This window comes from Pipistrellus kuhlii, unplaced genomic scaffold (assembly GCF_014108245.1).
Source record: "Pipistrellus kuhlii isolate mPipKuh1 unplaced genomic scaffold, mPipKuh1.p scaffold_m20_p_7, whole genome shotgun sequence".
Taxonomy (NCBI): Eukaryota; Metazoa; Chordata; class Mammalia; order Chiroptera; family Vespertilionidae; genus Pipistrellus; species Pipistrellus kuhlii.
The window spans coordinates 32,183,800-32,196,007 of NW_023425573.1; the positions used below are offsets into that span (position 1 = coordinate 32,183,800).

The window sequence follows — 12,208 nt, forward strand, 5'->3', positions numbered from 1 at the left end:
CTGAAGGGTCCCAAGTTCAATTCCGGTCAAGGGTGGCATGTACCAAGGGTGGCATGTACCCAGTGGGAGGTGTGCAGGAGGCAGATTGATGTTTCTCTCTCATCGATGTTTCTAACTCTCTCTACCTCTCCCTCTCTGTAAAATAAAATAAAATAAAATAAAATAAAAATATATTTTAAAAAAGTGGGTGTGACAGACATTTTTATGATGGGGTTGGCAGCAATTTGCTTTCATAATTCACACTGTTATTCCCTCCTATGCTGGTTAAAGGTTTGTGTCTTAGATCCCGTCAGAGTTTTCTCCTACAGACAATGGAACCCAACCCCATGGTTTCCCCAAGGTGCCCTCCCCAAAGTGTCAGGGGTCTATTTCCCCCCACACCGTTATTTCCCACAGAGGACCTACCAGGAGGCCAGCACTGTGATGCTGAGATCCTCTTCCGCTCTGCCCAGGGAGCTCGCATCCAGCAGAAAGCTCACATCTATCTGCACACAGAGAAGAAAAGCTCATTTAAAAAGCAATCTAACACATGTTTACCAGCTGAACTTTAATTTTTCCTAATAGTTTATACCCTGAGGCATGCCCAGCTCTATAAACTATGTCCTAGAAACACAGGCTACCCCTCATTCGGACAGCGAGCTACAGGGAAGCTGTTGGGTTTGTGGTGACTTGAAAGCACCAGCAATTCCACAAGTGACATCCAGAGACAAAGCCTCCTCTGGATGTTAAGATGGCAGGTCCCGAAGGACAGAATCAGAGATGCTTTAACAACCAGAGGGAGGACTCTTCCAGAAACACCTTTCTCTATAGCAGAGGTAACATGCCTGGCAGATAGGACCACCTGGGGCGGGGTGGGAGAGGATTGGGGAGGAGTGACACAAGGGAGCAGAATTCTGATCGACACATTCACATATCCCCCCCTTCCTTTTACAGTGAACATTGCCAAGAATATAAACACAGTCTCAAAGGTCTCAAGCCCAGTTGGTTTTGCTTTTATCACTTAGCTATTTCCGCTAAGCAAATAATAAATTATATATTTGTATGCAACATAAAAATAGAAACATTTTGTATTAAAAATTATAAATGCTAAATGCTTACCCTTGAGAGATGATCTACAAATATATAACCAACATTACAGTCAATTTTCACTAGGCCAGAGCTGTCTGTTACGTCACAGTTTATTTGCTTCTCTTCCTAAATAAACAAAACAAAATCAGTTAGTTTAGGTAAAAAAAAGGAACAAGACGTTTATAACCCATGTTTAAGGATGGCTTTTGGAAACACATCCCCAAAGAATTTACTTTTCTGGACTACTATTTTTGGAATAAACAGAAATGTAATCAAGTGATATAATATGTACATGTGTTTCTAGGTTTATTCTAACATCCATGTAAATGCTCCACAGAATAATCCCAGGACTTGAGGCTTTCATCCAGGTTTGTGTATCCCTATTTAATTCAAGGCCCAGTTTGCTGTAAAATCATGAGGCAAGGAACTCATAAGGTCTATGTTTCACATTCCTCTTCTGGGGGGATGTGAGAACGTGTGTTTAAGGTATATAACTACAATAACTGGAATCATAATAGTATAAATACACACATATACATATCCCAACATTTCAGGGAGATATACATATCTGTACATATTTGTACAGATATGTATTTCCCTAAATATTTGAGTTTTCCCTCTTACTAGAGCAAACAGGCTCTTAACACTGCAGAAAAAGGGGGAATAGGTATTTGTGAGAGGTCAAAGGCCTCTCAACATGCCCTTAATGTGAGGAAAAGTCCTCTGAATAAGATCTGAGTAAGATTGCTAAGGAATAGAGAAGCAACAAAGAAATTGAGGCTTTCGTCTTTGAAATTCAAAGGTATACTACCTCACCGGTGGATTTAAGTGCTCACGACTGAGGCACGGAGGTAAGAAAAGACCTCCAGGGGCTTTGAACCCTTCCAGGGAAGGAAAACCTTGCCTAAAACCTGGTCAATACCAGAATTTTGGATTTGTGGCATGTTTAGAGGCCCTTTGGGAACCAGACTGGGTGTATGAGCTTCAAATGTGGGGGGGAGGGGTAACTCTGGGAGTCTAGCAGGGAGGGCCATTATTGCTGGTGCAGGAATCCAACCAACAGCAGTAGCATCAAGCACCAGGAAGATGTATGTATGAGTGAGAAAAGCGATGGCACCCAAGCAGCTTGCTTGCATAACTAGGCAATTGTTTTTTGGAAGTAGGGACGACTTTTTTTTAATCTCAGATTCCAAGGAACTTGCCATGTTGATCAGGGGCATGAGAAAGTCTTAAAATTACTGGAAGCCAAAGGATGTCTAAATAAATGCCAGATATTTAGACCTCAAATTGATGAAGTGAATCATGCCATTTACATCTTTAAGAAACTGAGCAAAATATCATGTAGTATCATGCTATTGTGGTTTCCAATACTTACCAGATCTAAAACCTTAATGAGGTAAAGACCAGTGGGTAGTTTGATGTGCAGAGTTGTTTCATACGCATCATCTCCAGCATTAAACAAGGACACATTCAACATTAATGTCTTCATGCTTCCAACAGTGAGATAGGTTTTATTTTCGTGCGGCCTAAAATTAAGTACAATTATTTCATTCTAATTTGGAAATACAAATCCCATCTCTTCACTTATTTATCCCAAACATAAAATATTAATTTGAGAAAATAACTGGAGGGAAATGAGCACATGCAAGTAGACACAAATCTGTTTTTAAAAGAACTCAGTTTCCCTTAGTTCAAATAAAGTTGGTCATGTATTACTGGAGAAAAGTTTTCAAATTAGTTATAATTAAACTAGTCTGCTTTCTGTTATACTTTTTTTTTTTTTGCATTCATTGGTTTATTTTTTAAATAAATCTTTATTGTTGAAAGTATTACTATGTCTCCCTTCCACCTCCCCCCACCCCTCATTGACCTTCTCCAGCTTGCCCTGCCCCAAGCCTTCGCGGTCCTATTGTCTGTGTCCATGGGTTATGCATATATGCGTACAAAGTCTTTGGTTGATAACCTCCCACCCACTCACCCTCTCCTGTCTTCCCTCTGAGATTCCTCACTCTGTAATACTTTTTTTCTGCTTAACTTCTTTGTTCTATAATTTTAACATATTTTCCTCATTATTTTGCAACATATTTCTAAAAGCAAAGTATATTTTTCCTATCTTTTTTTTTTTATTCTTGAATATACATTGAATTAGCTGCTTCCCAAACCAAAGGCGGGGGGAGGGCGTGGATGGGGGTAACTGGAAGAAAAGGAGAACAGAGAGTATTTTCACCAAAATACAACATGTTTTGGTGGAAGTGAGCACGGCGTGAGAAAAGACTGCTATTCACTGCAAGTGAATCCAACTAAGATCTGTAGAGTAGAATCCATTTCATAAGACAGGCTGGTCACCTCTACGGATAATGAGACCAAACCCACAGACTTGCAGAAGAGCTTCACTGTGCTGTGAACTGGAAAGAGAAGATTGTCCCAAATCTAGACACATGAGTGAGAGCAACTTGTCTCTGGCCCCCATTCTTCTGGAAGGGGGGTGTGTAATTAACATTTTTAAGCCTCAATCACTTTGCCGTAATAATAACTACTATTCATTGAAGATTTAGGTCATAGAATCCTCAGAGAGAGGAACACATTTATATATGAGAAACTGGAGGCTTAATAAACTTATTCAAGGTCTCTCACAGCTAAAGTTTTAAAGTTTCAAAGCAAATGCAAATCTCTTTGCCTACACAGCCCATTCTCTTTACCAATGAGAGACTGAGAAGAGCTGAATGCTAAAGAAGACTTTTGCTTCACTATGATTTTATAATCTTCCCTTAAAGGCAGATGTTCCTACATATCCAAGAATTTAGAAATAGTAGTTCAACCAGAGAAGGGTGTGACTGAAAGCAAAAGACCGGATGAGAATAATCATTAACTACACAAAAGGTAAAACATTCACTTAGCACTTTAAAGTTTAGAAAGTTTCCTTAAGTAAGCATCTTCTATACAACATTCATGTGATCTGTGCCCTGCATGCACAACTACTCAATTGACTAAGAAATTAATGGCAGCATCAGTACTAAAGTGTAAAGTTTTGAGCTGTGAATTATTAATTTCCATGAACTTCAGAATGAAAATTGTAATTGGGGGCACATTTCTCCACTTTTATATTTTTAGTATAACTGAGAAATTGAACTGTTTACTTAATATCTACTAGTAAAGGTCTTCCCCTCTTGATTTTTTTCCTGTTTTAAACTTATCAAGGTAGAACATACACATAGCAAAATGCATATATATTGCAAGTGTGCAGTCCAATGAATTTTTAAAAACTAAATATACAACATTTTACTTATCCATTCACATTGTATTTATCCATTCAACTATCTGGCAATTTCTAGTTTGGCTCTATTACAGTCTCTTGGTGAACATATCCATGTAATTTTGTTGGGTCTCTCTACCTAAGAGCAGACCTTTATGGTTTTGTAACCCAGAATTAATTCCTTAAAATGTTCCATCTTGGCTTATTTTAGCAACCAACTTAAATTATACTAACTGTATTTCAATAACCAAAATATACCGTAAGGAACTATATTTAAGTAACCCAAAATAAAGATAGACTACAGAACTCTCCTATAATAAGCAGGGGTTCAAAAGCTGCTGCCAGAAGGCCCAGTTCAGACCTCTGCCTGGTTTTGTAAACAGCGGCTCGTGGGGCGCAGCCATGCCCGTTCATCTGTGGCCGCTTTTACACGACGGATGCCAGCAGCGTTGGGTAACTGAGAGAGATCTCCATCCCACAAAGCCTAAAACAGCCACTATCGGTCCCTCTACGGAAAAAGTTTGCCAGCTTCTGCCATAGAGCAATCTGACAGATAAGTAGATTTGGTTTCAAAATCAGCAAACAAAATAATATCACTGTATTTAAAAATCTATTCTGTGCCCTTCTGACAATCACAGAGGCTCATTTCAAACAGCCTGGGATACCGCTTTCGAGAAAAGGACTCGCGAGGCCTCCCAGCTCCTTGGCTGGTCCTGCAGACGTCAAGGGGAAAGGAGTGAAGGCCGTGCCCAGAGGCAGCCTCTCCAGCTCCGGATCTCTGGCTCTGAGAAGCTGGATGTTTCAGGAAGGAGGTGCAATGACTAGCTTTTCAGGGGGGAACAATGTGACTCAGGGATGGTGTGTTTCAGAGAGCGGCTGTGATTCACCCATTCCTGTGTGGTAAACCGTTACCTAAGCACGCATCTGCTCGGTGGCGCTGCGGTAGCCGGCGGAGGAGAAAGGCGCAGGGAAACGTCTGTCCTGCATCCCCCCTTCCCCCCCACTGTTCTCTAATCATGTAGCCGCGGAAGGAGCCTAGGAGGTTCTAAAGGTGAACTTCAGCTTGACATTAAAGTTTAATTAAGACTTGAAGAAGAGCTGCCTGGAAACAGACATTTGTAAAATATCCTGGCATGTAACCAAAGCATTAGTCACCGAACACCTTTGGGAGAGGAGCTGGCACTGAGACAAGTAACAGAAGGTGAAAGCATCGCATAAACAGCCAGGTTCCCAGACAACAGCAAATTAGAGAGAAACACAATGTTCACGTTTCGGCAGCCAGACTCCTGGTTCGGTTTCCATTTTTAAGCTCTTTTGTCACACAATGGTAATAATGGTTCTACTCTTTTTGTTAAAATAGACGTCGCAGTGTATCTTGATTCGTTAACAAGGCGCTGTCGGAGCGATGCCCACCCGCTTTGTGTGGGAGACATCGTCATAAAGGACCAGGTGCACATCTGGACGTGCGACAGGGCTGCACCAGAGCCCTCCCCAGAAATCAGCGTTCATTTTTCATTAAAACGTGCATAATGCAGGCTTGAAATTTACAAAACGGCCTAGAATCCATGGAATTTGAACAAATCAAGGCACTGTGTACACACAGAATCACAACTTAATGAGCGAGAGGGGAAAGATAGAAACATGATGTATTTTAGCACCAATGCATTATGCTTTCCTTGAACGAATGGCGTTGCTTTATTTTGCAAGAAATTCTCCCTGAGTCTTAGTTAATGAGCCTAGATAACACAAAGTAGTGCCTTCCTGGCTAACTCTTTTTAAGATGGTAGGAACAAGTATAATGTAAGCTGCTATGCACCTGTGTCAAGATGCACTTGTCACTTATTTGACAGCACACAGCCTGCTGCAGGTCGCTTGCAGTTCTGCTGCAGGTCCAAGTAAAGGTAAATTTTTTTTTTTTTTAATTTTACTACTGACTCCAGGGGGGAAAATACTGGGAAATTCTTGTTTACTGGAATACATCAGTTCAACATTTAAGAAGATTTTACTGAATAAAGGCAAACTCATTGACGTCTAGAGGAGTACAGCAGGCTGCACTGGATTAGAAGATGGAACTAGGGAATAGTATGTTTTCATGTACAAGGATATAATTCATCTTCCCCCACCTCTGTGAGGCACACAGGGGTGGACCAAAGTAGGCTTACAGTTGTGAGTACATGAAACACTGAGTTAATAAAGTTATTGTATCAGTCATATCCTGCATGCCATTTTCTATATGAACACCTGTAAGCCTACTTTTGCCCACCCTGTATATTCCTACTATCTCCATTTCAAAAGGGGACACTTTCGTTAGACTAGCTCTTCCAGCGGCTAACAGCATCGTGGCTGATGTTGACAACTGTCTGCTGTCTAGTCAACAGATTGCCCTTTTTAGTTGCTAACAGACCCAGCATTGGGCAGCATTCCCTTGACACTGCAGATGACAAGCCCCTAGGGAATGAATTATGAGCGCACTAATCTGATCACAATGACTCCATTCTCCTCCAGCCACAGTGGGCCCAGGGTGAGTATGTGACACAGGTCTGGCTGATCATAATAAGTCTGCCCAGGCACTGCCCTTCCTGAGGACACAGACTTTTGCTCCTGTCCCTTTATTTTCTTTCTGGGAACCTTGGTGCTGCTGCAGCCATCTAGTGACTGTGAGGGAAAAGCCAAGAGAACTGGAAAGATCACCAGGAATGGTCAGAGTTTGATAGGTGCTCACTAACCCTGCCACAATAATGAAATGCCTTTATGTAAAAGCCACCATTGCTCAAGTATTCAGTTCCTTGCAGTTGAAGGCATTCCTAAAGGATGGGAAAGCCCGTGTTTCATTTGTGCGGGAAGCGTGGCTGAGGAGCAGAAGAGAACTATCATTTACATCAGAATCTCTAAGCAAGACTTGATTTCAGACTACCTCTGTGATGGCTAACACTGGCTCTTGTATTTATAATCTTGACAGTCATATTTGCTCATCTTCATTTTGCAGTCGGTAAGTCCATTTGAACATGATTTATTCTCCCGGGAGTTTAGTCATTCAGGAGAAAGCCTCAACTTAATAAAAACACTAAGCACTGTTTAGTTTGCTGTTGGCAGTCTATTACTGCCGTCTTCAGCCAATCACACTCTTTGCCGAGTAAGTGCATTTACCTAAAGCGGGTGTGTAGCTCAGGGGCACATAAATAGCATGAGTGCCAGTAGAGTTATGGGAGGAGAATGCCTAGAACATACGGTCACAATTTGCCTAGGATTACAGGAAGGGAGAGAGGACTCCTATGTGAGACAGGAATCTATCTGGCTGATAGAGTATAATTTGCTAAAAATGCAAAGCAGTTTGTCAGAATCTCTGACGGTCGGCCTAAAAAAATCGATTAGAAGAGTTTTCATAAAAGAATTACTTAAATAAATTATCATTTCAAGTAGAAACTGCCGGAACTCTAATTGATGCAAATGATGCAGGGCTTATATTTCACATCAGCATTCGTGCCACTTCAAACCTCATAAAACTAAAAAAAAATAAAAATAAAAAAATAAAAATCTCATAAAACTGAAAACTACTGACCCAGCCATGGTCAGCAGCAGCATTTTGGGGACATAGAGACAAACGCTGGACACATAACTAGTATAAATACAGAAAATGTTTAGACCTCAATGGCAACATTTCCATTTTATGGCCACACTAAAACTTTGTCATAATCTACAAATATTCTAACCATAATTTATCAAAAATAACTTTCATGAAAGCTTCATGCATAGCAGGTTTATGCTATGCAGTTGGGCCGGCATTACTGCGTTATTTACCTTTAAAACATCTTTCACAGAGTAGGGGCTCTTTTACCCCCTTATCAAGGAGGAAAGTGGTTTGTAGAGCTTAAAAGGCTTCTCTGCAGCTAGCAGAGGGTAGATACAGAACTTGAATCAAGTTTGTTTGTTTCAAATCTGAAACCACCACTACCTCATTGGTCCTCAGGCCTTAGTATGATAAGAAACCCTTGGAGCCTTTTAATAAACAACATTTCTGGCCTGGTCCCCATCGCTTCTAATTGAGACGATCTGAGGGTCTAGGAACCTGCATTTCCATTAAGCATTCCAGGTGATTCTCGTAAAAGTGACTCAAAGGCCACAACTCAAGAAACACGGCTGTACCCTCAGGTGCTGCCACTGAAAATTATAATGGGCTTATACTTAGATGTTAAGAAATAGTATCATTTCAAATTAATGATGCAAATTAACAATAATGTAATAGCTTACTGTGAAAAATATGTAATGGATAAAAAAATAACAATTCAATTATATTAATATTTGAACTCTTAATTTAAGATGTATTTTCATCATTCAGAAAAGAAGCATTCTTGGTAAATTTTTGTACAAATTTTAATTGGTCAGAGGGATTGCAATGAAAGATGACCAAGGTGACAGTGGGAGTTTCTGACTTAAGAAAATAAAATACTTATTTGTAGCTGAGATAAGCTTTCCCACACACAGCTCTACTGATCAAAGGCCCATGGCAGCAAACACACCGAGAACACTGAGCATTTTAGGAAGAAAATAAATACACGAATGGGAAGGTTATACATTTTTCAACTAATACATCAACAAAGGCACCCCACTACATGCTGGGATGCAAAGTAGTTAGTAGCCGCTGCTTTTGGACTAGCTGAACAGCCAATCTGGATAATTAAGTATAAAGTCCAATTATTAATCTAATAGGTTAGGGCTTCTTGGCCCTCAATTGTGGATGCCCAAGGCTATACTGGCATTGCTTAAGTGAAAAGAATTAATTTATTCTCTGCCATATGTGTTCCTACCCAGCAGGGTACTCAATACTGTTTGTCAACCTTTTCACTCATTCCTAGTTGACTTCCTATCCCGTTTATCCTAACACTATTTTGAGCTTTTCCTCATGCCTTTCATGTTCCCATATTTATCCTAAAGATCTCCATTTTCCATAGATGAACCTGCTTTTTTGTATCCTGGCCATCCACGAGTTCTCTACATTTTATTTCCTTCCACACTGAGTTTCTTAATGTCAAGCATCTTTGCGTATCTGCTCAGCTCAAGATAAGGACAATATTAATTTCTTTCTAAAGCTAACTCTTCCATCTGAGTTGATCTCATTATATAATATACTGGTGTGTGTGTGTGTGTGTGTGTGTGTGTGTGTGTTTAGCACCTTGTTCTATTCTCAGCAAACACCTATTAGTCACTGACAGTGTTCCAGACATTGTTTTGGGCAATGTCAACACAAAGATGAAAAGACAGGAATCTGCCTTGAAGCAGCTTACAGGATGGTGTGGAGACAGGCAATGATGGTCATGAGTGGCAAGCGCAGTGGGACTAGGGGGCGCAGGAGGACTTAGGTTTGTGTACCTGGCAACAAAAGGGACTTCACCTAGGAAACAGCTGAGATTTGCAAGATAAATAAAAATTAGCCAAGTAGATACATTGGAGAAGTGAAACCAAGAAGTGAAACTACTCAGAGTTCGGGAGAGAATGGTGTAGCCAAGCAGCTCTAAGTAGTCTGCCACCAATGGAGAAAGGTCCAGGGAGTTGGTGAGAAAGAACAGTAAGGAGTTTAGAGTTTAGGTTATAATGGCCCAGGGAAGCACTGTTATCAGAGGTGCATGTGAGAAAGCTCCCGCTGGAAACATCATGGCAGAGGGATTAAAATAATGTTAAAATATGAGACCACTATTCGAGAAAGCAGGAAAGCCTGTGAGCTATATAAACTATTCAGTGATTGGCATGAAACAATGGTAGTAGAGACAGAGAATTATGATGGAGGAAAACCCCCAATAACATCTAGGTGGTTATTATAGGACTTACTAATTTATTGAATAGTAGTGTTAAGAAAGGGAGAAGAATGCATACTGAGCTCCAGAGGACATGTCCAACAGACACCTGGATGTGTGGGTGTAAAACTCAGAGATACTGATTTGGGCACTGGCAGTGTAGGCAGACCAGGTGAGGTCACAGCTGTAGGTAAGATAGCCAGGGAAAATATGGGGTGTGAGAAAACCATCTGGGGAATCAACAGAGCCAAAATCAAATATCTCCGAAGACAACTGAGAAGGAGAGGCTAGAAAAGGAGAAGGGAGTAGGGTGTCATCATAGAAATTAAAACAAAAGACATTCAAAAGAGGAAGTGAAAAGCTGTCAAATGCTTCAGAGAGTTCAAATAGGTACCAAAAGTGCCCCCTGGATTTAAGTAGATAAATCCTCTCTCCAATTTCTTTCTTTCCCTGCCTCTGCATGATTAAATGACAAGATAAAGCCACTTGTTCCCAGTGTATTTTCTTCCCAAAGCATTTATCCTGTCATTCAGCTACTACTGCACTGAAATTTCCATCTTTCAATTTGCCAGCGATATTTTTTTCTACAAGTCACATTTTAAATGCCAACTCCCATGAGCTTTCTCAGTTATTATGCTATCTGGTCTCTACAAAACTTTACAATATGAAGTCCCTCATTTTATATTGGCTATTTCTCAGTGCACTCAGTTTTCCTTTCCAGTCTCCTACAGGGACTCCTTATTTTTGTTAAGCTCTTTAAATAAAACTGTCCCCCCAAGTTTTAATCTTTAGTTCTTTTCTCTGTGAAGTGCACATTTCACCTCCTTCACCCCCAAACATATTCACAAATCAGGAATGTGTAGAGCACTTCGCAGTAATCCGGGAGAGCTGAAGTCCCACCAAATTCAACATGCCCCTATAAAACTTGCTGCCTTTACAGAGTTACCTCCCAATATAATTCCCCATTTTTCTGTCCTGTCACTGATGCCTCCTCCTCCCTCCTTCCTTTCCCATATAGTCATCCCTCAGCCTGCGCTGTGCATTCTATCCCTGATCTCATGTTCCTGTCTGCCCTCTGATATGCAAAATAATTTCAACATAGGGGATCTAACAGGACAAACTCACAATGGTTTATTCCCCATAAGAAAATAATGACAGCAGTCAACATTTGTCTAGTGTTCTCTATATGTTAGGTACTATTCTAAGCACATTGTATAAGCTTTCTTCTGACCGTTTCCCCTTCTGTGAATTTAGAAGAACAAGATGGTTTATTCCCTCTCAAAGGTGTCATATATATTTAGGAATTCCTTTGTTTTATACATCAGTCTGAATTATGTAATCATTTTTTTCTAAGTGACACAAAATTAAGCATCGTGTAGTGAAGGTTAGCTCATTTTGCCATCAAAACTCTAGTAAGAGGCACTGACAAATGTCTAAAATACAACTAAAATTCTAATGATGATGACTTCAGGCACAGTCCAATCCTAAAATATCCCTTTAGTTACCAACAAAAGATTACAACATGATTCATAAAGCCTTGGTGTTCACATAGTCTTGTTCTTTCGGAAAGTGATAATCTCTCTCAGTTGAATCATGTTGTTTTCCAGTTCTTTAAATGCAGCTGAGTCCTAAGTATTAGTTCTTAGGCATTTTCTCTTTGAAACCCACATGCACACCTATTACCCCATCTTGACAAATAACAAAGAGTAAACTAGACTTACTTCAAAAATCCAATTTTCCCAGAAACTTGTAAATCAGCAGAACAATTTTCATGGGCACAAAACCTTGCAAACTTTACCTGAAAATAAAATATGACAGTATTTTATTGTTAGTTCAATTAGTAGGCATATTTCTGGTTTTTTTTTAAAGACAGATATCTATGGATACATGAGAATAAAATTAATAGATCAGATTGATAACTCCTTATTTTATCATTTTGAGGAGTTCAATATGAGAATTAATTAGTAGGTTTAAATGAAATAATTTGGGGGCTAAAAGAACTAAGTTCTTCTCTTATGCAAATTTGAAACCTAAATTTGTTAGGTGGGAAAAAGGATTTCTTTCTTTCATAATAATTGTAAAAAAAATTTTTTTTTAA

The 12,208-nt window shown here is 39.9% G+C and overlaps 1 protein-coding gene across 1 annotated transcript in view; it reads right to left on the reverse strand.

Moving 5' to 3' along the window:
* ITGA4 (integrin subunit alpha 4) overlaps window positions 1-12,208 on the reverse strand; it is a 65,504-nt gene that overhangs the window by 8,900 nt on the left and 44,396 nt on the right. Inside the window, exons 17-20 of the mRNA XM_036421589.2 lie at window positions 11,832-11,908; window positions 2,444-2,594; window positions 1,099-1,194; window positions 406-485 (exon numbers count right to left, since the gene is read on the reverse strand). Of these exons, the coding sequence (XP_036277482.1) occupies window positions 406-485; window positions 1,099-1,194; window positions 2,444-2,594; window positions 11,832-11,908 (404 nt within the window). The remainder of the gene's footprint in view (window positions 1-405; window positions 486-1,098; window positions 1,195-2,443; window positions 2,595-11,831; window positions 11,909-12,208) is intronic.